This window comes from Varroa jacobsoni, unplaced genomic scaffold (genome assembly GCF_002532875.2).
Source record: "Varroa jacobsoni isolate VJ856 unplaced genomic scaffold, vjacob_1.0 scaffold_1081, whole genome shotgun sequence".
Classification (NCBI taxonomy): Eukaryota; Metazoa; Arthropoda; class Arachnida; order Mesostigmata; family Varroidae; genus Varroa; species Varroa jacobsoni.
In genome coordinates, this window is record NW_019213983.1 from 125,460 (window position 1) to 150,338 (window position 24,879).

The following is a 24,879-nucleotide window of genomic DNA, read 5'->3' on the forward strand; positions in this document are numbered from 1 at the left end:
AAGTAATCTTTTTTACCTAACACAGTTTCTTTCGGAATACAGGCTTTCTCCGAGAGCTCTGAACATCCAATAGGATAGCGTTCTCAGACTAAAGTTAAAGAAGATGCTCTTCTTCGTACATTAGGCTATTGCCTTACACTGAGGCGCGACAAAAGCGACCGTACCGACCCTGTTCTCATGGCTGTTGATAGTAGAAAAAACCACCTCAACACCCAGCTCATTTGGGTAACAGAGGCACACGATGGCCAACGACTGGGTATGCAACATGCCCCGTAAGATAACTTCTACTGCCTGGGAATTTGCTGATCTAGCTCGGTGAAAAATCCAACCAACGTGGCTTGGGTCTTACAACCCAGCGGCATTGGCCACTCCCTTTAAACAGTCTTTATATAGTACTATTTATCGAAGAGCCGAATTGTAGAGTCAGTGGATAGTGAGTGATCTCGTCTGAATAAAATACCTCGTCCGAACCGAGTTAAATACTACACTAGATAAACACTATATTGCTAAGGTCATCTGTGTGTAGATGACGTTATTCAAACCCTTACTTGCAAAACTATTGCAAAATATAGCATTCGATAGGTTTCCGAATAGATTATATGAATGAATAACCAACAGGAATATAGCAGAATCATAACTGACCGAGGTTTTCGAACGGGCAGTGAAGAATTACTATGAAGAAAAGTTGTTGTTATTATGAACTGCGACAACACGTCCTTGTCGTACGTCCTATTGTGCGCGCCGTCTAACAGCCTACCTAATATTACTAAATAGATACTGTAGTACAGGAAATTCCTATAAAGGAAATAATTGAATAAATTGATTTGTAAAACAAACAATCTTGGTAGATTCAAGCTTGTCCTTTTGAATATATTTATGCATCGTCGTGGATCGGTGTCGATCTCGCCAAAAACAGGACCACAGAATCAGCGTTATGCTGAGAATGAAATTTGCCCTATCGGCTTGAATATTGGCCCAATGGACTATTTGAAGCTGTTTGTTGAATCCGAGCTATTTAAGGAATTTTAATGGTAAAAACTCCTTCTTTCAGGAAAGCAGAGCTTCAAATAGAATGTCAGCTAATTCTTCACTACAGATTATGTCAAAAAACGAAGAATTTCCTTATATTTCGTATTTGATAAGATTTGCAATGAGAATATTTTCACAAAATGCTGTCGTTGCTAAGTCCGCATTTTCATTTCATTTCTTACGTAAACGTGCGTATTCGTACATAAGTGAGGATACGTGCTGAAATATTACTAAGGTGGCCTTCTGCGTAGGACAGAAGAGGAGCCGCTCAACAATTTACTAATAAGATTTTTAGCGTAACTGACGTAGTATTCACGGCATGCGAAGCGTCAGACCTGCTTGTTTTTTGAAAGGGATTAAACGGCTTGGAAGATTGCGGCTGTGTTTTGGCCTGCAGGAAGGAATGCACAGGGGTTTTGTACAACGGGGACTGCTCCGGGATTTTGGAGAATGGGGACAAAAGTACCAGAAGGCGCATTATGGACGACTGGCACAAATGCACTAACGTTCAATGGGCCAGGATTGTGAGTGGCTAGACTAAGTATAACAGGCTTGAGAATGCTTGGACTTGGGCTCGTAAATTCTTGCGCATCCGAAGCTAGTGTACCCAAGTTCGATGTATCTTTTTCTTCGGCAGGGTTATCAGTGACGGAAGTATTACTGCGCGCCTCCAACTTCTTTGGGCAAGTGCTTTCGGCACCCGGATTATCCACAACAGAATTGCACGAGCTTAGATTTTCTTCTGAGGCACGAGCTGAGGGAAGGCCAGCATCGGGATTGGGGAAGACAGTATTATATGTATCGGGGTCTTGCATGCTATTTAAGTCGAACATACCAGCATTCGACGTTGCCATATGTGAGCTTGAGGCTTGGCCTGAGGAGGTACCATGGGATTCCGGGCTCGGGAAAATAAGGTTATATGTACCTGGATCCAAAGACACAGCGTACACACCGGAGTTTGAAGTGCCTGCGCTAAACACTTCGGAATTCTCAGCAGAATACGAATTGATAGTTTGGGTAGAAGTTTGGTTGTTGCTGGTAGATGTAGGTCCACAGTCCTGGATGCTATGGTTCATATGAAGCGAAGTGTGACCTGTTGCATTAGCCATCCCTGTGTTTTGAGCAGTTTCGTTTAAGGCCTTTGAAGTTTGTTGAGAGTTAGTGTTGTTTGCCGCGGAACCTGAAACGGCCATACCACTATCGAAGTTAATTGCGCCTGAGTTCTGAAGAAGCGATTTAAGCATGCCTGGATTCTGCAGCAAGGCGTTCAACACGGCCGTATTCAGTGATCCATTTTTTCCCCCGCTAGTATCAAAACCATTGATCGAGTTTTGGATATTCGCGCCTGAATGCAAGCCTGCATTCTGAGAACTTGAGTCTAGCACATTACTGGTCGTGATATGGGCGCTCGATAAATAAGTTCCCGTGTTTTGAGCAGGTGATGGAAAACTGACAGGATTCTGAAAATTTATGTAATGGGCAAAGTTTGGATTTTGCACATTCGCGCATGGCCCGGCTGTACCGTTCTGACCACTCAAGCCGTGAGTGATCCCTAAGTTCTGTGTATGTGTCTTATGAGCGTTCGGAGCGTGGTCTGTTCGATTCGAGGTACACCGACCATGCACGAGTCCATTATTGGCCTTTGGGCCATGCAAACCCAGCTCTTGTCCGTTAGGTAGTCTGTACGCGCTTGGAACAGACGATATCGCGCTCTGTAGGTTTGAATTCTGGGCAGAATTCAGCTCTTCTGATTTTCGGTTCGAAGCATTCGGGCAATGAACGTCCGTATGCTGAACAGTTGGAAAAAACACGCCGGGACCGTGTAAAATCGAGTTCTGGCTATGAGCTCGTACATTTTGAGTGTTAGGGCTTATAGCGACAGGAGTTTGCCACGACGAGCAAACCTGCTCCGTAGTATGGCATGCGGCAGGGTTTTGGCCAGACTGGTAACACGCCTCGGAACCTCTGAAGTTTTGCATGTTAGGACAATAGGTAGCAGAGCTCTGACTTTTCACGACCTGCATACATGGCCCTTGTATAGCAGGAATATTTTGAAGGCTTGGAGTTTGTACCGCGAAATTCTGCGCACCGGGAATTTGCACAGATGGATTTTGCGCTCCCGGATAGAATGGGCTACCATTGTAACTTGAACATATCGAGCCAGGACTGTATACCACATGATTAAACGAGGCAGGATTCTGTGGTGTGTGGTAAAATGCAGTGGGGTTCATAGCACCACGATACATTGCACCTGGATATGGGACCGAATGATAAAAAGTACTGGGGCTTAGGCGCGGGTAAAACCCCATTTTAAAATGATGCTGATTCTCCGTCATATTCATTCAGGCTTCTTTATAATCCTTCAGCACACCTAGGGTGACTTTCACAAGTGCATTCCCAATAAAAAACATTCACAATATGCTACAACTTGCTCCAACAGCTTGAAGCCAGATGTCAGTTTAATATCTTCGTTTTCTATTTCAAATAATTGAACAACAATCTAATGAAGATGGAGGCTACTCTATCGACGGGGGTTTAAAGGTTGGACTAATTATTTGATTTCTTTAGATGCAAAGCTGTCTTTTTTTGTGGAACAGTTAGACGCATTGAGCCTATAGAAGAACGTATTATAATTATCAGAAAATAGATAGAGAAATACGATATTTAGAGAAAATGCGTTTTAAAAATGGACAACAATAGTGGACAATGATATCAGCTGAATTTCCCAAAATCGAGCATACATAGAAAAAATATCCTTTGTCATATAATTCCTTAATATCGTTAGAAAAAGCTTAAAAAAAATGCTAAACAAAATGCGATATTTGCCTAAATAACGATACCCCATAGTATGTCGTAACTTTTGCTTACTTACCCCGTAGACTGACGTTGACGCTAAGGAATCGAATTGACTGTAGCCGTCACTCATCTGGGAATCCAGGCGGTGAACCCGAACGGCGCCGTGACCAACCGCACCATGCGAATGGGTCCTTCGAAACGTTTACAGCAATCGCAAAAAGATTACATGCAGTGGAAGTTATTTTCTTTAAGATGAAGGACGATATTTTTTCGTACGTGCATTCCGCTGTTCATGCGACCCTAACGAGTACAGACGAGACTGATTGGTCTTTTCGTTCTACAATCGCATCCTAGAGATCTGCTCAAATTTTTCGTGCATTTTTTTCAAACATTAGTTTCCAATTCGGTGTGTACGCGCATCACAATAGGTAAACCACAACAACAGACCCGTGTAACAGTCTAATGGAAAGAGACTACGAGTTATCATTCGTCTCAATAGCGAAAAAAACGACTGTCAGCGCAGATCCATACCAACAAATACAACAGTACATGATGGCTCTAACCTGTAAATTAGTGCCGTGTGATGGCCGTGGTCAACAGAACCACTATCGAGAAGGCGGTCGCTAGTGCGGATCACTCCTACTCCGTTGCGACGCCGATCTGGATCAATCGAATGTCTACGAAATAGCGACGCTACAGAATTCCCATTTAGAGAACATTATTTTCATATAAGTTGACGTTAGTCACCGCCGTAATTGCCTCTATCCTTAATGACAAAAGCAATTTTCTTCAATTTATGACAAATGACACAGGTTTTCTTGTAACATCGACGAAAAAGCAAAATTACGACGATCTAAATTGAATTCTAATCAAAATACGGTAAATTGGAGATAATTGAGCAAAGTAATTAACTAGACCAAAACATTTTTAGTTTTACCATGACCGAGCGTAATCAGCAAAAGAAAAATAAACGTTTGTAGATAAAGCGGGCTGAACATCTCGTTCAAAATCCATTTCGAGTTGTCTGAAGGATTATCGTATGGCAACCAATGCTCTACTCCGAAATCGCTTTGCATGCCTCAACGACCACGACTGTGCTATTAAATATAATAACGATGGGACATCGCGAGACTTTAGATAAGCTAAACTTTTATAGACACATTAGTAAGTTTCGTTGTCGTATTTCATCTCCGTCTAATCTACCTATTACAGTCGTATCATAATGTTTGGTTTTTTTCGTTTTGACGTACAAACGCCTCGAATAGCTGATACCTTTCATTTTTTCAAGCCTGTAGCCTCTTAGCACCAATATACAACAAGCTTTGTTAAACTCTACGTGTCAAAATTGAGTTTTTTGTAATTTCCTCAGAACTTAGCCTTACTACATAAGCTCAGATAACCTATTATTCTTGTAAAGTAGATAATCGCCTACCAGTGAAGTATAATGTTCGTAAAAATTTAATTATCGGCAATGTTGATTGTGTGCAGATTCGTTTACTACACACTGTTTCTTTTCCTATCACATCTCGAGTTAAGGCCCTAAACTCGACATCCGAAACTAAATAGGACGCTAGCTAAAACGTGCTTATAAGGAACAAAAAGTTTGTCTTTTTATTGACTTAGACTCTTAGAAATAATGAAGTCTATAGGGGAGAAGCTGAGAGGGAATTAGTGATCTTTGGAACCCTATGCTTAGTGTCACACAACAAATAATTCTAGATTCCTCTAAAACTTCCTCTAAAAGAAAAGTGAATTATGTCAGAAGGAAGACAATGGTTTGTTTTGTTAGATGAATAAATTGACTGTTGATGTTTTTGCGACAGCAGTAATCGAAAGACACCATTTACCGATGAAAAGATATATATACATATATAATTAATAATTACGGCGACAAAACAACTTAGTAAAATCAGCCAAATCATCACCATTTTTCAAACTGAAACAACGTAAGAAGTTTAATAATAATAATAAACTAATGGGTCTATCAACGCGTACGTTGCTAGCATCAAATTTAAGAACCTTCAAAGACAAGCTAGCGCATATCATTATATAAGCAATAATACTTCTTTTTTACGTCCAATGAGCATTGCTTCAGACGGCTGGCACTTCTGAAAAGCAAATAAAGCGTGTCTACACCTGCCTTTGAGCCCACCATCTGTTCCTAGGTCTTAAGGTAAACATGCTACCATTGTACCTGTAGGGGAACATTTAATACGATTCAAAATGACGATTTAAAGCCTAGTTGTGTCATCTCGAGTATGTTTTACAAGCCTCGAAACAACGGGAAATAGGGGCGGTGGGCTATACGCAAATACGCCTACGTCTACGCATCAAAAATGACTAGTGAGAATTTATTAGCGATCATTTTTGCGTGCCTCCTCTGAGGTTCACGCTTATCAATAATGAACAAACACGAGATTGTTCCCCGCAGATGAAGGCATACTTGTGAGAGCATTTGCATATATCATTAAAAGGAACACCGGGCATAATGACCACAGGTAACGTCTCCATTTTTTTTTTTAATTTACGACCTTCCTATCGTTCTCCTTCGTGGGGCTAATAGAACAGTCCGTTCAATATCACGGTACTCGACCACATACGATCAAAATGTATATATAAATGGCCATTTAGCATACACGAAATATGATAAGATATGACTATCGAATTAGAGTAGAAAAACGTTCTTTATCGGCATTGCGTCAAATCAACATTAGACACACGCCTCGATAGAACTAAACGATTAGTGATGTTAGGACATTGTAGCACAGAACCTAACTTCGATTCCATTGAAAAAAATGCGGGTATTAAAAACATTGTATACTGCGTTTCAGCTCATAATAATTCTAGTACGATAATAGGCATAGTTGTCTCTATACTCTAGGCCAAATAATTTGGCTAGCCAAAACCGCAAGCAAAAATTTGGAGTATAAATGTTTAATATTTTAAAACAATATTATGCACTCGTTCTATTATTCTACCATTGTTGTCGTAAAATCATAATTCCATCGCTGTAGAAATCGTGTGGCTTCTAGACGAAAAAATGAGGAAAAGTAATTTTTAGATCTTTTCATTGGAACTGTCCCTTAGATACCGAAACAGCCGCAAGATCCGGGCTCTACTGCATACGCATTAAAATGTCCCTTTTGAAATTTCCTAAATTTTTTTCGGTAGCTAAATGCGTGTGTGGTTTGGCATTGTCACAACAAAAGAGAACGTTCCTTCTGTTCATTAATTTCAATTGATTGTTTTCGATAACTTGTCATAATCTTATAGGCAGTGGTCCGAGTCAAACGTTTCGCTAGGCAGCAGCAGCAGTCTACGATGTACAGTTTCTCTCCAATCCCACCTATAACATCACTCTCGCAGGAGCGAACGGGCTCGCAGGGAACGCACATGTTATTCTGCGCTTTGATGCATCCGAGATTCATGGGTACATACATTGAGTCATTGATATTAAGCTTTTATCACGACCGTAGTTGGATCATTTTAATATCGTTACTATTACTACTACACTAATTTTTTAAACGCCAGTGCTCGGTTCCGATGAAACAGCCTTAGATTTTCGCTACGGCTTACAGCAGATCCGTGGAAACTGTTTTGGCATCAAATTCGGGGTAGAATATGATAGCCCAAGTCGAACTCTATCACGAACATTGAATATAAATTATATGCATACAAATACTGTTTGGGTATCGCATATGTTGATAGAAGATAAAGGTTTGCTTTTACGCAGCCTACTACCTTTCAAATAGAGATAAAGAGAGATGCAGCAAAAAATTTTAACTACTACGCAAGCGATTTGCTTAATGGAAGTAGACGATGTCAGTCTACGAACCATTTTATAGTAATGATGTCTTTACAAGTAGAATAGTTTGGAATCCTAAGACCAATCATTTCTTTGCGCAGTCCATCCCTCTGACGCCTTCATGCGAACGCATTTCTCTTTCACGAACCCTGGAAGACGTTTGTGTCCTCCTGTCAGACTTCTTGGAGATATACGGCTAGAAGCATACGCTTCAGAGCATCTACTTTAAGGGTTATCGAGGACAGATCTATTTGCATCGTGCCATGATCATCTTTTTTCGTTTTCATATATGTCGTTGTGAACGTGCTATGTTCGATCTCTAAAAATAGGCCGTTGCGAATTTACAAAAAAAAAAACAATTTCGACATTTTGAACAAAATAGCAAGCATTTACATAGTTCGAGTAAATATCGGTATGGGTATAGGGAGATGTCATAACCAAAATTGATTGAAATCGGCTGTCGATTCCAGCAAAGGACAACTATAATTAGAAGAAATCCTAGGCTCAGTGTTCAAGCGAACCAATTTCAAAACGATCACATTTGACTCACCTTAGAAAACAACCGAATCGAAGATACAAGTGAAAGCTAAATACAGCAATCATACTGACGATTCTGATTGTCCTTTGGTTTGCATAGATCGTAGTATGGAAAAGGCCGTACGGAAACTCGTGTTATAGGAATCGCGCTAGCAGTGTACGATCTCTGTTGGCTTCCACAGGATTGTTGTAACACACAGCGAAGGTTTGAGGGTGCACACACTTCAGTCAACGACTTATTTTGACATCTTCGAGTTCCATATAAACCGGTACTTACATTAGATGACGCCATTTGACCGTATAAACAAAGCAAGGTAGAGAAAATTTGTGTACTGGCTACATGCTAGAAGTAACAGGTCGGCGCTCCTATTGAGCGAAACTGGGAACAAGCGGAATCAGATACGAGAGCTAGACAATACGTCCAGCCTTGATCTGGTTCACAATGAAAGATAGAAAATACATAGCAACTGAAGTCTCGACCTTAATAGGATGGACTCAAATCATGAAGTACCGGGTCAGATTCTCAAGCGAAGTCTGTTTAGCTTTTAAAATTAGTTTAAAGTATCTTCTTCCGTCTCTAAGTAATAATCCAGATATTGTTAAGTGAATTCTTGTGTATAGATATTTAAATTGGAACTTGAACTTTTCAGGCATACACTTTCGTATAGATCATTACCTCAGTCATGAGTATCGTCATTCACTATATATATATATATATATATATATATATACATCTATTGGGTTCTTAAAAAATGTGTTAACTTTTATTTAGCCAAATTCGAAGCAAACATTTTAAATAGTTCTATGTAGCATTGCTAAATTAATAATGTGCCATTTCGATCGATAGCATTTTGCCATTTTTCTTCTGATAATGTTATAATCGTATCACTTATGAGCTTTTGCGGCTTCCAGACGAAAAATTACGGCAAGTCATTTCTTCATTGAATAAAAATTACAACCATTAAGAAAATTCTGCAGAGACCGAAACAGATGATAGTTTAATGGCGCAAGATCTGGGCTGTAGGGCGAACGTATTGAGAGTTCCCATCTAGGTTGTTTTTAATTTTCGGCGGGCAGTTAAAAATGCATGTGATTCGACGCCGTGATGGTAGAAGACAACGCCTTTTCTGTAGTTCAATGACAATTTGTTATAAGCTTGATTTTTGTTGACAGTAAAGGTTTCTCAAATCAATCGCTCTGCTAGGCGGCAGCAACTCACACGCACGATCCCCTTCTAAATTCACCCAACGTATAGCATTATTTCCTTTGGCAACAGTTTGGCTTTCATCGCATGTTATGGGGTACAATTTTCGCGCAATAAGGTTGTATGCGATCTATATTTCACTACCCGCAATCAACTGCTTCAAAAACGCAACGATTTCTATAGAATTCTGCAGATGGAAATACGATCGAGCGTCAATTTGTGTGGCACCCAAAAATCGCAAAGAAGCTTCTTTTTACAGCCAGCTTTTTTCAAACAACTTAAGATTGTTGAGCGGTAAATATTTACTTCCTTAACAATGCCTGGGCTAGTCAGATGTCGGTTTCGTTAACTATAGCAATTCATCAATTTCACAAACTCTTTTTACAATGGGTCTACCACTACAACTACTTACCGCATCTACTAGTGCCAAATCTCAGCTTTAAAATGCGAGTATCCCCAAGCTGGCGATATTACCTGAGATATGTTGCCTCTAGTCAGAGAGACCGTTAACACTTCTTCGGCCACCCGATATCCTGAGTTGATTGCTCTTTACGCATGTCGGAAAGCTTTTAGCACTCGTGTCCTTGTTAAAGTTCACTTGAACAAACTAGAGGTTAAATGTCTAAGTCTTATGGCTATTTATTTTGCCAGTATTGCTCAGCTCTCACAGTAATTTCATCAACTTTTTTCTGTTATTAGTCGAGGGGCACTGTTCTCATCGGAATGTCCAAAACAAAAGCAGTTCCTTTTGATAGCTCATCTTAACCGTAAGCAGCAGAACCCTTTTGCAGAAACTTCATTAACCTTCGAGGCATTTAGATGTTAGCACATCTACCATTGTCGAGCCTCAATTTTCAAACGACAACACGACGCAACCTATAGTATCTAAGATATGTGACATTCTAGCTCCAACACGTTTTCAACAATCCAATACGCATAGGTGTGCATGTGTGGATAAAGTAAGCAAATTCAAAGACGCTTTTAAATTACTATACCTATCGATGTACATACCCGACTGACTGTGTGAGACCTTCTGAAATAGAAAATATTTAGCTGAAGTTACCGTATTGCATTGTTACTGAAGAGCGCCCGTTAGATGAAAACAACTCTAAAATTAGCCTGGTTCGCTATCTATAATCCAAGTGACCTAAGAACGTATACAGAATTAGTGAATCAAAGCAAAGGGTAGGTTTATTTATTTAGGTAAATTTGCCGCGCTTTTGGAGCGGCTGGATCAGCGCCACCCTACACTTCGCAGAACACTTGACGAGTGCCCAAACATACGCTTTACATACATGGTTTCCCGCTTGTATTATATAGCATATATATATATATATATATATATACAGTAACATTGCAGTGCACAATAGGTATTCTATTCAACAATTTTCATCTTCTAACGTTCATAACGCCACTAGTTTAAGTTATAGAAAGCGTATAAACATTTCAAATAATTTGACCGATTGTATAAACCGTGTATTTCTATATACGGATACTGCCGCATTCATTTAATTGAGACTGTGGCAGATTTGATTGAATACAATTGCGATCTAATTAATGGTTACTACCAACATACGTCAACCGGCTCAAAGTGAGAATTTTCATAACACTTGTCTTGGCGTACTGTATTTTTAACACAAACATAACCTGAACCTCCCACTAATACGGGTTTGTTGAACCTGTTGAAAAAAATAAGAACTTTTCATAATTGATTATGTTCGGCTTACCTTGGCCTTGCCGTCCGTTGTGAGACTCATCGATTGAGATCGAGCCCTGAACATGTCCATGACTTTGGCAACAGCACCGCTTTTTGATTCGGATCCTGACCTGTATGAAACATTGGAAGTTGTCGAGAATTGTGACTTATCGTTCTACTATCACTTATTTAAGTGAAGCCACCCGAAGGTGTCCGAGGCTCTATGTATGCGTATGCTAGCGAATACCTGTCATTAAGTTCGACTTCGGGATCAATTTCAGTTTAAGCACAGCATGATTCGCCTACAGGGGGGAATTTCGACGAGCATAGTATACACGTATCGATTCAATTGGGCAAAGTAAAGTCAGTAATTACCTTCACGTCTCGCTAGTTACTAGAAGCACCCGTTCATACCTTGGTCTCTGCTGAGGACGGTAGTCAAATCCATCTGAGAAGCTTGGGTACATTAGCGTGCTGGGAGACTGATTTCCCGAATGGCCCGAAAAGCTTAGAGGGCCATGAGGACTTTCGTAGGTTGGCGAGCTCGATGGACTATTGCTCCCGTTCAGGGATCCGCCTCCACTTGTAGAAAACCAATTGTGAGTGTGCACTGAATTCCTACCAACACACAAAGTGCATATTCACTAATTTTATAGTTGCAAGTAGTTTCAAATGTAAGTAAAACCTTTCCTGTATTCTGGAAAATAGCTCTTTTGTCAAGAACAGGAACTACTAAAATAATATATGTAATAGCCTGAGTTGTCTCGTGGCTCACGGCAGTTGCCCTGTAGTGTTAGTTGAAATTAATCCTTTATTAACTTCTCTAAAAAAAACGTTCTTTAGTTGTGCGCAATAAATCCAATGTGTTTTTCTATCTACCGCATATTAACAAGCTTAAAAATCACTTGTAGATAAAAACCAGCTGTCATCCCCCGCAAAAATGAAGAGCTCCTATCGGTTCTTATACTGTATAGAAATTTCTATTAGTATAGAACAAAGCTTTAGCTAAAGAACTAGCCCAAAGGCTTCCCATAGCTCCGCAAATGGTAAGCGGCACAAGGCGGACGTTCCAGGCTTTGCAAGGCCTCCACTGATAGTCGATGCCTGTTCAGCGGGTAAATCATTTGAAACAGTCTGACACTATACAGTGTGATACAAATCCTTGACTGAATGCTTTCGAAGATAGTTCTGGCAGCGAAAATTTGCTACGCGAATTGCTGCGACGACTAGAGTCGGGTAGACTGTTCTCAGACTCTCTTTCTATTAAAGTCAATCATTCATCTGTATCGGCAGTTTTATCTGTACTTTCTGCCCTAACAAAAGTGTCTATGGTCACTTTTGTTAGGGGAGAAAGTAGAGTAACACCAAACGAGATCTTGGTGTTAAAAGGCTTCCGCCATATCGAAAGGGACTCAAATCAATTTTATGTTTCAATTTGTGTGCTTAGAAGTATAACGCCTCGACATTGGCCTCTACTATGATTATACGGCCTACCGTATATACACTAGCCTACCTTTTTTGTTTTCTGACATGCGGAGCAATCACTTGTAAATTGCTTTCCTTCTTTTATAACGACGCTTCGATTTGTCGACTCAAGATTTCCTCTAATAGTACAGCCTTCTATACTCGTTCATTGTTTTCTAGCATGTTTCTCATCATGATAAAGTATATTTTCGAATACTATTATATGATATTTTCATCATTACGCACTCTTGTAATTTTATAGTTCCTGTTCTGATATATTTTTTTCAATTTGAGATCGTATACGATAGTTTCCAGCACCACGAGCTATTTTTCTGTCTTCCACTGCGATATTTCGACGCCTACTGTTTAAACAGCAGCATACGTACTTCAAGGCAGACATGATGTTGCTAGCTGGCGGTTTGTGATGTTTAATGAGTTCCTTTGAGTCTGACTTCGACCGAGGGCGAAACGTCTCTAAAATCGCGGACGAATGCGTCTGCGATGAGGACGACTCCTTCGAGTGGCTACCACATCCGCTCGGACTGATCGGCTCGTCTTCTGTTGAAGACAGGTGCCGCACGCGTCTATCGCAAACTAGTTCAGACCTAAGGACCAAAGCCGGACAAAACGAATGACAAGGCTGAACAAAAAACCTAACCGGCAGTTAGCCAACATCATGCCTAGACGTAAAAGGGTCGTAAGTGGGAAGGGTAGCTGATCCAGGTGTTGTGTACAATTAAGCTTGAGAAAAGTCTCAATTCATAGAAGCATATAATAGCCTTATCATAAGTATTAATTTGTCTACTGGAATTTTCATATTTACGGCTGATTATGTGACTACGAAAGACATACAAGTAATCTTTAAAAAGGCCTCTATTTGCAGCCATTAAATTAAGTATCTATTGATTCTGGGATCAGGACACAACTAGATCTTATGGTCATATCAAAAGTAGGTAAACAACGTCCTTGGCAAAAAGTAACTCGTCACATCCGTAGTATATAACGTATTACGAGCACTCTCCGATGCGCACTGGTAATTTACTCCATAGACCGTCAATTTCAGTGTCTGTGCCGTGTTGTCTGGTGTGGTGACAGCTAGTGCCAGAGAATTGCCCTCTGATGTGCTTAGGAAAAGGCCACGCTGAAGGCTTCGGTACTAAAGGCTCGCGGACAATTTTTCCAGCTTAGAATTAATGCAGCTGGTGTTTCACACAGGCTAACCCTGGCGTAACTTGAGCATCCAAGCTGATTTATTTGCAAATTATATTCCACTCTTGCTAATGGGTACTTTGTATGAAAAAGTTATTTAGAACAGATCAATGCAAGGTCATGTAGATCGCACAGTCGTCCTATGACTGAATTCATAAACCAGTTTTATGTAGCTGTTGGCTGGAAATATGTGCACTTAAACTGTCATTTCAATGAGCCAGTTTTAAAGCTTAAGAGCAAGACCATTTGGATCTTTAAATGATTCTGTCTGGAAAAGTTTTTTATACAGTTTAAATCAGATTTATTCTAAAGCCGAAACAAGTTCATGGGAGCAAGTGCGCTCAGACGCGCGGTGATGTCCTGCCCAAACGAGATAAAAAAAAAAACTGCGTCAGCTCATAATTTGCTTCTGTCCATCGAATAGTCTTAGCTAACAATTTTCGGCAACGCCAGCACTCATATGTGTCTAAAAGCAAAAACTTTTCTGCCCATCATTGAGCATAAAGCATGGTTGTCTCATTTATGCTTAGAATCAGCGATATATGCTAACCATTGCGTGGATCGTTCTAGTATCTTGCAGTAGAAGGTATTATACTACAAGCATACGTTTATGTAGAGTTTTTTTTCCGCATACCGAAAGATACGAAGAGAGTTCATTGAAGTGACGTAACTCTAGTTCGCTTCAAAATTATACTGTATTTTGGAAAAAGCAATATATTTTTTGCCGCACATTTATTTATTGTAATATATAAAAAAAAATAGCTGTCGATCAATTCAGAATGCTAGTAAGTGAGTGATAATATCGCCTTGAAACTATACGGACCATCTACTCTTTATGCATTAATAAGCGTCATTGCCGTAGCCTAAGGCTAAATAGATAAAACACTAAACGATCAATATATTAAAACAGGTCAGTAATATATTAAAAATTAATGTCGTGCAAAGTATGAAATTTACGAGCTCGTTCTGATGAACTCTTTTTAGGTTCGGAACAATAAACGGGATTATCGGATAATAACAATTACTATATTAGTGTCGCCGGGTCCGAATTACTAGTTAAACATTATCCTTCATATAAAGGACTCTATATTTCTAATATTAAGTAACTATCAGTAATTGCACAGAAACTCTGCACCAATACAAATATACTTAATGACATTCAACGAACCTGAACGAAAACGGCGAGTTTACGTGCCGCTGGGGCGCTTCCATGGCTTCATAGCCTTGCTCTGGAGATCCAGGTAAGCTTAGAGTCTGCTTATGTAGTGGGTAGGCACAGGATCATTGTAAACGTGAAACACCCATTAATTATCCTCAACAGAGCTAAAAGTCTATTTTCTCTGTTTACTGAAAATACCCGAACAAGCAAGCTTCGTCCGTTCGGGCAACGCTTGCTCCGAAGCAAGCAATCGATATGACGCAAATATCAGTAGATGAATAGAACCGCTATTAATATTTATGGTAGAATCGTGTTAGTTGGTCTGGATACAAAGAAACTAAATTGCTTACTTAAACAATTTAGCTCGTACTAGCCATCTCCCAACTGATGTATTTGTGACCTGCTTGAGCTTGAGATGTACGCGGGAGTTCGGGATATCTGAGCGTTTTTTTTTTCTTTAAATTTTCATTGATCGTTATATTCAAAATATTTGAAGGTAGGTGTGCTCCAATACAACCTGTCGCTAGCATAACCCTCGGCAGGTGTAGGAAGTTCGATGCCAGACATTGCGTCTGTGGTGCAAACAAAGGATCATCTCACTACAAATGATAAAGTCTTTGTTATAGGAAGATAATACGTACAAGGTAAGCCTTTGGCTGTTAGTATGTTTCTTTATTTCGCCTATCACGTCCCCTCTACTAGAACCGCCATTATCGAATAGAGATACGAATGAAACGGATCCAATTATTACCTTAGTTAGTTTTTAGCGCGCAAACCGGTCTAAAGCAAATGGTTACTGCAGCGCAGCTTTTACAAACCTCGGCAACTGTTGACGTTTTGCCTGTAACGTCAGCGTGAACGCCGTGAAGATAGCGAAAATATGCCGCGTCTGCTGAGGTGGCCATTACTTTTCTCGTCGAACCGAAATCACTTTTAACACCTGTAAGCGGACACAAAACAAATAGTTTCCTCTAAGGTAACTACTTTTACTTCGTAAATCTGTGTGATATAAGGTTACAGTTGAGGTGTAAAAGTGCGCGGGCCGCCAGAATGTGACACAAAACGTTACATCAGGTCAATAAGCTTTTTAATTAAGAATGTAGGATTGACCTGTAGTGCATGGATGAGGTATAGATGAAGACGTATGAATTGGAGATGGATGCTATGAGTGAAATGAGCAAAAGATAAGTAAATTTGCGTTTTACCTCCCTACATAGGAATAAAAGACACATTTTGGCAATGGGATTAAAAAATTATGGGTGATTCAGTGCTGTGTACATCTTTAATAGTCATTAAATATATTTTGTCAACCCGGATTGTTTCTTATGGCTGCGCAAAGAGATCGACATTTGTCTCGCATGTGAATATATAACCGGATAAAGTTTAAAGCTATAAGCTAAAATATGCTCACTTTCAAAAATTTTCTTTTTTTGCAATAAGGAATACTTCAATATTTGGCAGAAGGATAGGTCGCCCCAAAATCACTTCCGAGGATTTCGTTAACAACAATCATATATGAAAATTATATCAGGGTTAATACGTGTAAGAAAAATAAATGCGCTGCTGTTCTCGGTGCCCGATCTCGATAGGGGCCTCGCAAGCAATATATGAGTAAACCCTTGCACCATTTATTTATCGTTCTTCGACATGTATGCATTTTTATGCGCATATTCAATCAAATCTCATCCATAGACGCCCGCATTGTCGGTCTGAGCAACGGAAAAACAATTCTACATAGATATACATAATTTACAACAAGCAGGCAGGGTAAAAAATCCACCACTCTCGTTTTTTTTTTTGTTGAATCTTGAATATCTAACCAGAGTCAGTATATGTAAAACAAATATCTGGAGTGTTTATTACTTCAAAACGACGGTACAAGCTATTTGATATATTTGCGAGGTCCGTATATGTTGATCAGAACAAATGACAAGTATTTCACAAAACTATTTGATCTTTGGCCCCACCCAAAATACTCTGCTTTGTTTGACTGTATCACCTCAGCATAAGGCCGTTTTGTCGTACGTTGTCAGACGCACATGCCTCAGTCAATTGCTTTTGTCTATCTATTTTTAGAAAATCCATTTCATGTCTTTAATGATCCACAGTAGATGAACAATAGAAGAGTAATTTACTGAAGCATATCTACTTTTGCTGTTGTTGTTGTTGTTGTTGAAGCAGCAGCAGCAGAAGTCAAGTCCATGACAACTATCAACCGCCCGGCTAGGTCAATGCAAGAACTGTTGTATACGTCGCCATTATGTATCCACTCGCCTGTGATACAATCGCTTAAATTTCAATAGCAATAGTTCCATATTGTTTCAACTCTTTGAAAGGAGCCTATTTTGAATAGAATTCGCGGTGCCTGAATTTTGAATGTCTCCCGGTTTTGGAAACGGAAAATGACGCTTGTTGGAGGATACCCGTCAATAGTAGTGCTTCTTCTAAACAAATCCTTCCTACAGAATCCTCTTACAGGTACTATTGCAATCACTTATCGGATTATAAGCAAGAAGCCACATAGCTTGTTAGCTAAAATAAACTTTTTCTTCTATATTCAAAATATATGAAAACTAAAAGCGGGCAGTTAGAAAAATACAAATGGTTGATTCCTTCAAACTATAATTGGCAGTTGGTAGACATGCTGTCGATAAAGTTTTTTAGTTACCGCGGCCGTGGCAGAGTTGTTTATTTCCAAATTTAGCCTCAGAGCCTTATAAAGTGTACAAGTTGATAACTGAACTCCGCTTTCCCTAACTATTGTAAATGGCTGATAATATGCAATGTACCCTTTAGCTGCTGACGCCGAGCTCGTGACTTAATTATTAACTTCCTAAAAATTCCTTTTTTTCTGGTAAAGCTTTAAGCGTTAAGTTTTCTGGTCTTCCGTTGTATAAGAACACCAATTAGTTATAAGTGGCATAGGATCTGCTTTTCACTCCCTGCTATAGTGTCTTTGTAGTTTCTCTATTTTTTTTGTACTTGTGATTGCATTTTCAGATACATTCTTAGTCTCGAAAACATAATCCTTTGCTCATTATCTCTGATTAATTACGCTCTGAGAAAAAAAACAATCAGAGACTTAGGACCCATTAAGCAGTGCATCATTTTTTGCAACAACCTGTGTGATTATTTTCACCCTTAAAATCAATTACTACCAGGTTTAACTATGTGTTTATTTAGTTGAGGTATGGATTAATTTGTATTCCTCAAAGACAGGAAGGGAGGAAGTTACTTCTATCCCTTTACTCTTCTCTCGCATCGTGTACGTCTTGACGTCTTTCTTCTTGAAGTCTCCTTCTTGTTCTTTCAAGTTCTTCTTGCTTGCGTGTAACGCTCCTGAAAGGGGTCGTTAATTTATCTAACCCCTTTGTAGATCTATCGATATGATCAACGTTTTTAATTATGATCTAAAGTTTTTAATCTAATTCCATGCACCGTTATATGATCCACCTGACGTTTATAACACGCATATGGCATGCTACATTTTCGTTACGTTTACCATGAAGGTTGTGTACTGACCGTGTTAAGCCTTATACTTGCGTGATGTAATAAACGAGGTCGCCATGGTTATTGACTTACCAGACCTGCAAGTCTGATATGGAGGACTTCGTCCAGCTCCTCGGAATATCTGACGTTCTTGATTTCAATAATTTCTATTGCCATTTCCGCATCGTTGCTGTTCGATCAACTCATATTGTTTCATATATCGTTTCTTTTTGTCGTTAGAAGTGCAGAATAGTACATTAGCAAGCACAAAAGTGCCTCCATGGTGACAGTTCTACATGCTTTGACAAGTCAAATCACTAGAACGCTATGTGCCATAAACAAGGCTTTCTTTAGTCAATGTAGAGCAATTTTCGCCCACATTTAAGTCACCATACAGCTCTAAGAACTGCACCATCAACGTTAACGGTGCCTAGTGTATTCCAAAAGGCCTTTCGATCTATATGTAAGTCCCGTTAAGTCGAGTGCTTCACGGAGCGCTTCTTCTAGAGTGTATGTATAAGTAACAGATGACTCTCTGATGCTACGATATTCAGGCCATATGGTGGTTTTATTAAAATTTCTACCCAAGTTTTTAAAATTTTTCCCAGTAGCTAAACATCAAGCAAAACTATTTATTTTTCTTTGTCAGGTAGCATTCTAACCGCTTGAAAAATCATATTTATAGCGATTTCGGGATCGGCCTCCGCAAGCTTTTTAACCCAATTCACCGCTTGTTTTTGCGACAGTTTGAAACTTCGACCGAGATCTTCGACGAATAGTAACGTTGCCGCCAAAAGGCAGGTGAGCCTGTTACAAGTTGTCCGACACAATCCTAAGGCTCTTTTTAGAAATAAAACTTTCGTTCGATTCCAAGGCTCGAAGTTATTTACTGTGAGATCATCCCAGGAAGAAGCCTATCCTGTATGCGGCAAATGGCACAACCTTGAGGTCGAGGAGTCGCAAAGCGATTCAGAGGGCCAACTGCTGGAAGCTAAGTATTGAGGACGAAGCTTGCAACTCTTTGCAATATTCTTAGAGAAATTTCGGCCGCTATACGAGATTAGTAATCAGGATACGTGAATCGATTAACATACGTCAGAGGCCGACCGGAGGTATATAGCGTATGACAGGGCCGCAGCTCCTTTTCTGGATTTCATTGCCTCGGTTTTGGTTTAATTACAGCTCCGATTCCGAAACGGCAAAATAGTCTGCGTAAAGAAGAACCTTCATTAAGTTTTTAGGTCCACATATCTTGTCGGAAAGCTCCTCTTAAGCAAGATCGAAAGAAGAAGGTAGCATAAATTATCACCGGCAGCTCCGAAAACCCATCATCGATCGTAACTCTGATATGGTACTTTGAAGTATCACAATATTACGTTACGCACGTTCATAGAAATACCGGTATCGGCGAGAATGCTTCAGAAGAAACCCCTTGAGGCGAAGTTGAAGGCAGCTTTAGGGTCTACAATCACTCAGTGTATATATAGCCAAAATTGGCTTGATATAAGATAGTAGGACGCCCTTTCAGTTAAATGCTTTTTTCTCAACTCGTATTGCCCCTTGGGTATCGCACTTACTCTCCAAAGACACGTTTAACATCCGTGCCAGCCTATACGAGAAAAGTTTATAGCAGACGCTTTCACTGGCAATTCCGCATCACGACGTCGGTGGGATTTGAGATGGTCGTTGCCTTTTAGGATTGGTAAAAGTGCTGGAAGTAGAATCTGCTAAAAAGGTAGCTAAAGATGTATGTGATATGGCTTTACTATAGCGGAAGACGACATTTCCTATTCTCTGTTCACTAATTTCAAAGGGTTTTTTAATGGCTCGCTGTAATCTGATTACTTGCTTAAAGCGGAAAATTAATCGTTTTATTAAGGGGAATCAACTCACGCTCGATTTCCTTTCGGTTCCACTAAATAGCATCGCCTTCTTTGGCGTCAGCTTGAGCTTTGTCAGAAATTGAAAAATACTATTTCTTTTTGATTTGCAGATTATTTCGGTATTTATTCTTTTTTTTATCACCTGTGACCAACGGCTCTAAAAATTGTTTGATTTCTCTATGTGGCTGTTGAGTTTTGCCAATGGAAATACACTAAAACAAATTCTCCTATTTTAACTCGTGTCGCACCCAAACATCGAGCTTTTCTGTGGCCAGCTTCCCGGAAATGGTTAAAACTGTTTGGTGATGGTTGTCTAGTTCTTCAAGGTGCCATCTTGTTCAACTCTCGCAATAATTTTACGAACTCTTTTGCCGTAATTGTTCGACCATTAGAAGATTTTAGATATCGAAATTTCATAAACGAAAGCAATAGAACCATCTTTGGGCCGTTTTTCTTCCCATAGTCCATACTGACTATAAATAGCAGACATTTCTGCACGGGCCTAAGCAGCATTTGTCTTCGTCACAATATAACTGCATAATACCGTCATTTTTTTTTTGCAGATATTTCAAGAAGCTCTATCTTAGGTTAAGATTCACGCAGCTCATATCATCGGGATAGATACATAACTCTAAAGCCACCTAGCTAAAAGAACAGTCAATACAAAATGCACAGTACTTAAAACAAGATAGTTTACAGCGATAAAATTACATTCAAATTAGGCGGCACAATTAATTGGCAAAATTGCACGAAATCATGAATCACGCCACCTTAATGAAATGTTTGACGAAGTTTGTGAATAAGTTATCAATAGTGTCCCGAACAGAATGGTGGTAATTTTGTAATTTTTGGAACTTTAATTCTAATTGTATATAAATGAAAAAAAAAAAAAACAAAGTAATAACGGCAAATTTACTAGCTAAAAATTTCAAAAATTTAATTCTAATGCGTTCAATCCGTAAACTGTATATGAAGCTTTTCGATGTACACAGTATTTATTATATACCTGGTCTCAACATATCCAGAGGCTTTCCGCTTTATATATCATAGGTGTATATATAGACGAAATAAGCAACTGATCGATTTCCATCTTCACTTGTAAATTCAGGACAAGCAACAGGAATCGAACACAACTATAAATCAATCCAGTCTAAACTCAGAAGGACTAAAAAGGAAAATGATGGTAAAATGGCCATTTTCCGGACTCCGTACGTCACGCATTATGCCGATGAGGTACCTTGGCACAGGTTGACAATTACGGTCTTAAAATGTAAACTTACCCCTGCATACATATACATCCTTGAGAAAGAAGAAATTTAGCACAAACTGTAGCAGTATTCAATGTGGTGCCCTCATGCGGCAATATCAGTTTGCGTTGCCCTTTGCGAGCCTTGTGTAATTAGTACTTATGTAAATGATAGGGGAAGATTACATTTGTTTAGTTGCTCAATTGCTAACATTACACTGTTTTTGTGTTAGTAACAACATACGCTCTGTCTATTCGTCGCTACCTTATAGGAGCATACAAACATCTATCTACATATATGACGATTTCGTACGGTACGAACCAGGTGGAAATTCGAGGTCCCTATGTATTGTCTGAATGTGAAGGTGGAATTGCATGCACAAAGCACCCTGTTTGCAACTAGACCAGCAAGGGTAAATAAGCGTATTTCAAGCTTTCAGTCACGTTTTATGTTTTTCAAAAATCAACAGTAAAGTAACATACACAGATAGAGCTTGTTTTTAACACAACAAAGTATATAGGCATATATGAATCGCTGACCTTTTGTGAATTGAAACAAACGACCTAGCGATTTCCCGCCCTCTAATTCTGTCCACCCCGCGATGATACTAATTCAAATTGACTTGTACAGAATGGAGTACACTTACCTTGTATGTGCACGAGTGTTTCTCGTGGCAATCCAAACGGCCCTTGCAGGAATTCGCAGATGCTTTTCAGCTGAGGCTACTTTATAGATATCTAAAATCACAAATCAGTAGTATAAACATGTGATATTTCGAAATATTTTAATGTACCGGGTGGCTTGCTGTCGATCAACGTTATTGAGGTATATTGTTAGATAAGTCCGCCATTCCGACTATCGATGGAAAGAAACAGTACATATATACAGCTGGCTCACCCTCTGCAGTAATTAATGTAAGCCAATTCGCTCCGAGTTCTAGCGGAGAGCCTAAATAAGTCTAGTTATGCCGTGGGCCTTCTTCTGGATGATCGTCGTAACAATCACTTACGCTTCAGATTTGAGGTGATTCAGTACAGAAAAAGTAACAACTAAAATTCAGTTGGAAAAATCTAAAGCGAACTGGGTGCATGCAACAACTACAAGTTTTACGTTCAGCACGATTGTTCAATTATTTTAGCAGTACTTGTCTAATGATCGTCAACCTAGATGTAACCTGCACCCATGATCAATATTGTAACTTATTTTACCTTTGTTGCGGTTCTTACATATATATTGTACGACCTTTCATCAAAATTATGGTCTATATTTACTACATACATATACATATTCTTTTTTACTCCCCATTGCCTACAGGGATAATCATACTCAAGCTTAATATAAGCCTAATTTAATTTACTATAAACAATTATATTATATGACCTTGTTAAGAGGCCTGAAGACCGTTGTTTTTAACGAAAAATGTCCGTTAATGCGACCCAGTCTAGGTTTGGTTTATTTTAGATAGATAGTTAGATGTCAGAAATGACAACATTTAGCTAGTCGTACTTCAGACGGCTGGGTAGATGCTAAAATGGGCGACTAATATTGCTGGTTTTCGAAAGGCGTCATTTCTTAAAATATCTAGTAAAATGCGTCGATATAAACATCTACGCAGAAACGCAACAATAGGAATAGTGATTAAACAGGCAAAGTCTAACTGCGAAAGGCTCTTTTCTCGTAGAAAATGGTTCCATCGCGTTTAAGAACTAGCATTCCGTATGATTAGGTGAGATCATAAATGCTCACCAAGTTCCCACTACCACCGCCTGTTGTAGCAAGTTTTTTCAAGTGTCGACATTAGTTCGCTGTATTCCTTCATCTCTAGGACTGAGTGCTTATTGCAGCTGCCTAATTTTCTTTTACGCATAATCGATCAAACCTCTCCCTCTCCCTCTCTCTCAAACAACAGGGTAGCATAAGATATAGTAGTAGATAGTAAAATTATCGCAGTTTTTTTACATACACCTTTGGATTTTCTGTATGATTTAATTTATATAGGCGGACCAAGTCATTACAAAGTCACTGAAATGCATTTTTTTCGTAGTTAGTGTTATTTTGGCTTTTCCCTAAAAATATGGTATATTTTAAAGATAAATCAATGTAAAATCCTAGAAGTAGAGGAAACGTGGATGACATTCAGGTATAAACTCAGGAGAAAAATGTATATCCTCAAAAAAACATGACGCATATGCCTAATTAATGTTCGCAGACTGATGCTAAAGTTCAATGGCCATAGCAGTGTTTGCCGAGCGAATTTCGGAATCACCGATAATTTGAAAAAGACGTTAAATGCTTGACACGTTTGCATCTTTTGAAGTATAAAATCTCATTTAAGTCCGACAGTCGTGGACTCAAACGATTCACTGTTACGGGGAATATTTATCCAGAGCTTGTCAGAGAGTGAATATCAGATCCTACAGCTAACAAGTCGCAGGGCGTTCGAAGCAGTATTTATTCAGCCGAGTACACTGACTAAACAATACTACTTACTCAGAGGAAGGATTCCCCGTGCAGTACTCTACGTACAGGTCTATAAAAATGGAAATCCGTTTTCACCAAGAGACGACATTAAGAGATATTTGATGACGTGTACTTGAAAATTTCAAACAGTAGTGGCATTTCTTAGGCCTATATTTTTTCTTCCATAACCCAATAGGTCTTTCAGATTGAAATGTCTTCCTATAAGACAGCTTGTTGGACAGAGTTGTAGTTTTGACGTCATCGCAAGGAGATGACTAGTAAGTAAATGTAAAAATACAGTTTTCAGGGTAACCGAGATACTGATAGAAGGAAAAATTGCAGATTTGCTCAAAATGATTGTATTGAAAATCTTATAACGGTGTACTTCTTGGTATCATGGTGTTTCTTTTTAGGCGCATGTCGAAAGGCCAGGATACCATGCTGTGTAGCTAACTAATGTGGCAAGTTTTTCATCATAATTTACCTATCTAGATAGAAAGCTAATAAGTTATCCACTTCTGGAATTTGAGACATCGTAAATGTTCTTGATAAGTGAATTAAGGTGCTTCAATAATTATTTTTATCGCGTTATTATTAAGCTCATTATATTATGCTTTGTTGTAAATATGAGGTAACGTTTCACCAGCCAAACGAAGATTACATTAGGCATAATCTTCGTTAGGCAATGTTACACCGCCCACCTGTCTCAGCATCCACGGCAATCGGAATGGTAATCCATGGTACAAAATGTTGACAGACATGAACTTTTGTCTATAAAATAATGATTATAGACACTATAGATCATAAAAAGCATGATTTACACGTCATCGATTTAATTAAGCAAAAAAAGGTATAATAAAAAAAACCTGAGCACCCGAATCGACCGTTTAAAGAGATATAT

General features: G+C 39.1%; 1 protein-coding gene and 1 long non-coding RNA gene across 7 annotated transcripts in view; one reads left to right on the forward strand and one right to left on the reverse strand.

Moving 5' to 3' along the window:
* The window catches only part of LOC111266428 (5'-AMP-activated protein kinase subunit gamma-1), a 63,813-nt gene that overhangs the window by 31,411 nt on the left and 7,523 nt on the right, over positions 1–24,879 (reverse strand). For 2 of the 6 annotated variants that reach the window (XM_022843903.2, XM_022843899.2), the window contains exons 2-9: positions 15,718–15,839; positions 14,909–14,994; positions 12,918–13,136; positions 11,482–11,685; positions 11,099–11,198; positions 10,383–10,404; positions 4,389–4,518; positions 3,902–4,016 (exon numbers count right to left, since the gene is read on the reverse strand). In XM_022843903.2, coding sequence (XP_022699638.1) covers positions 3,902–4,016; positions 4,389–4,518; positions 10,383–10,404; positions 11,099–11,198; positions 11,482–11,685; positions 12,918–13,136; positions 14,909–14,994; positions 15,718–15,839 — 998 coding nt within the window. Of the gene's footprint in view, positions 1–3,901; positions 4,017–4,388; positions 4,519–10,382; positions 10,405–11,098; positions 11,199–11,481; positions 11,686–12,917; positions 13,137–14,908; positions 14,995–15,249; positions 15,379–15,650; positions 15,840–24,879 lie in introns of those variants that run through there. The other 4 variants (XM_022843900.2, XM_086970888.1, XM_022843904.2 and 1 more) reach the window with 4 other exon arrangements.
* Positions 15,773–24,879, forward strand: part of LOC111266435 (uncharacterized) — an 11,847-nt gene continuing 2,740 nt past the window's right edge. The window contains exon 1 of the long non-coding RNA XR_002684098.2: positions 15,773–15,875. This is a non-coding gene — a long non-coding RNA (uncharacterized LOC111266435). The remainder of the gene's footprint in view (positions 15,876–24,879) is intronic.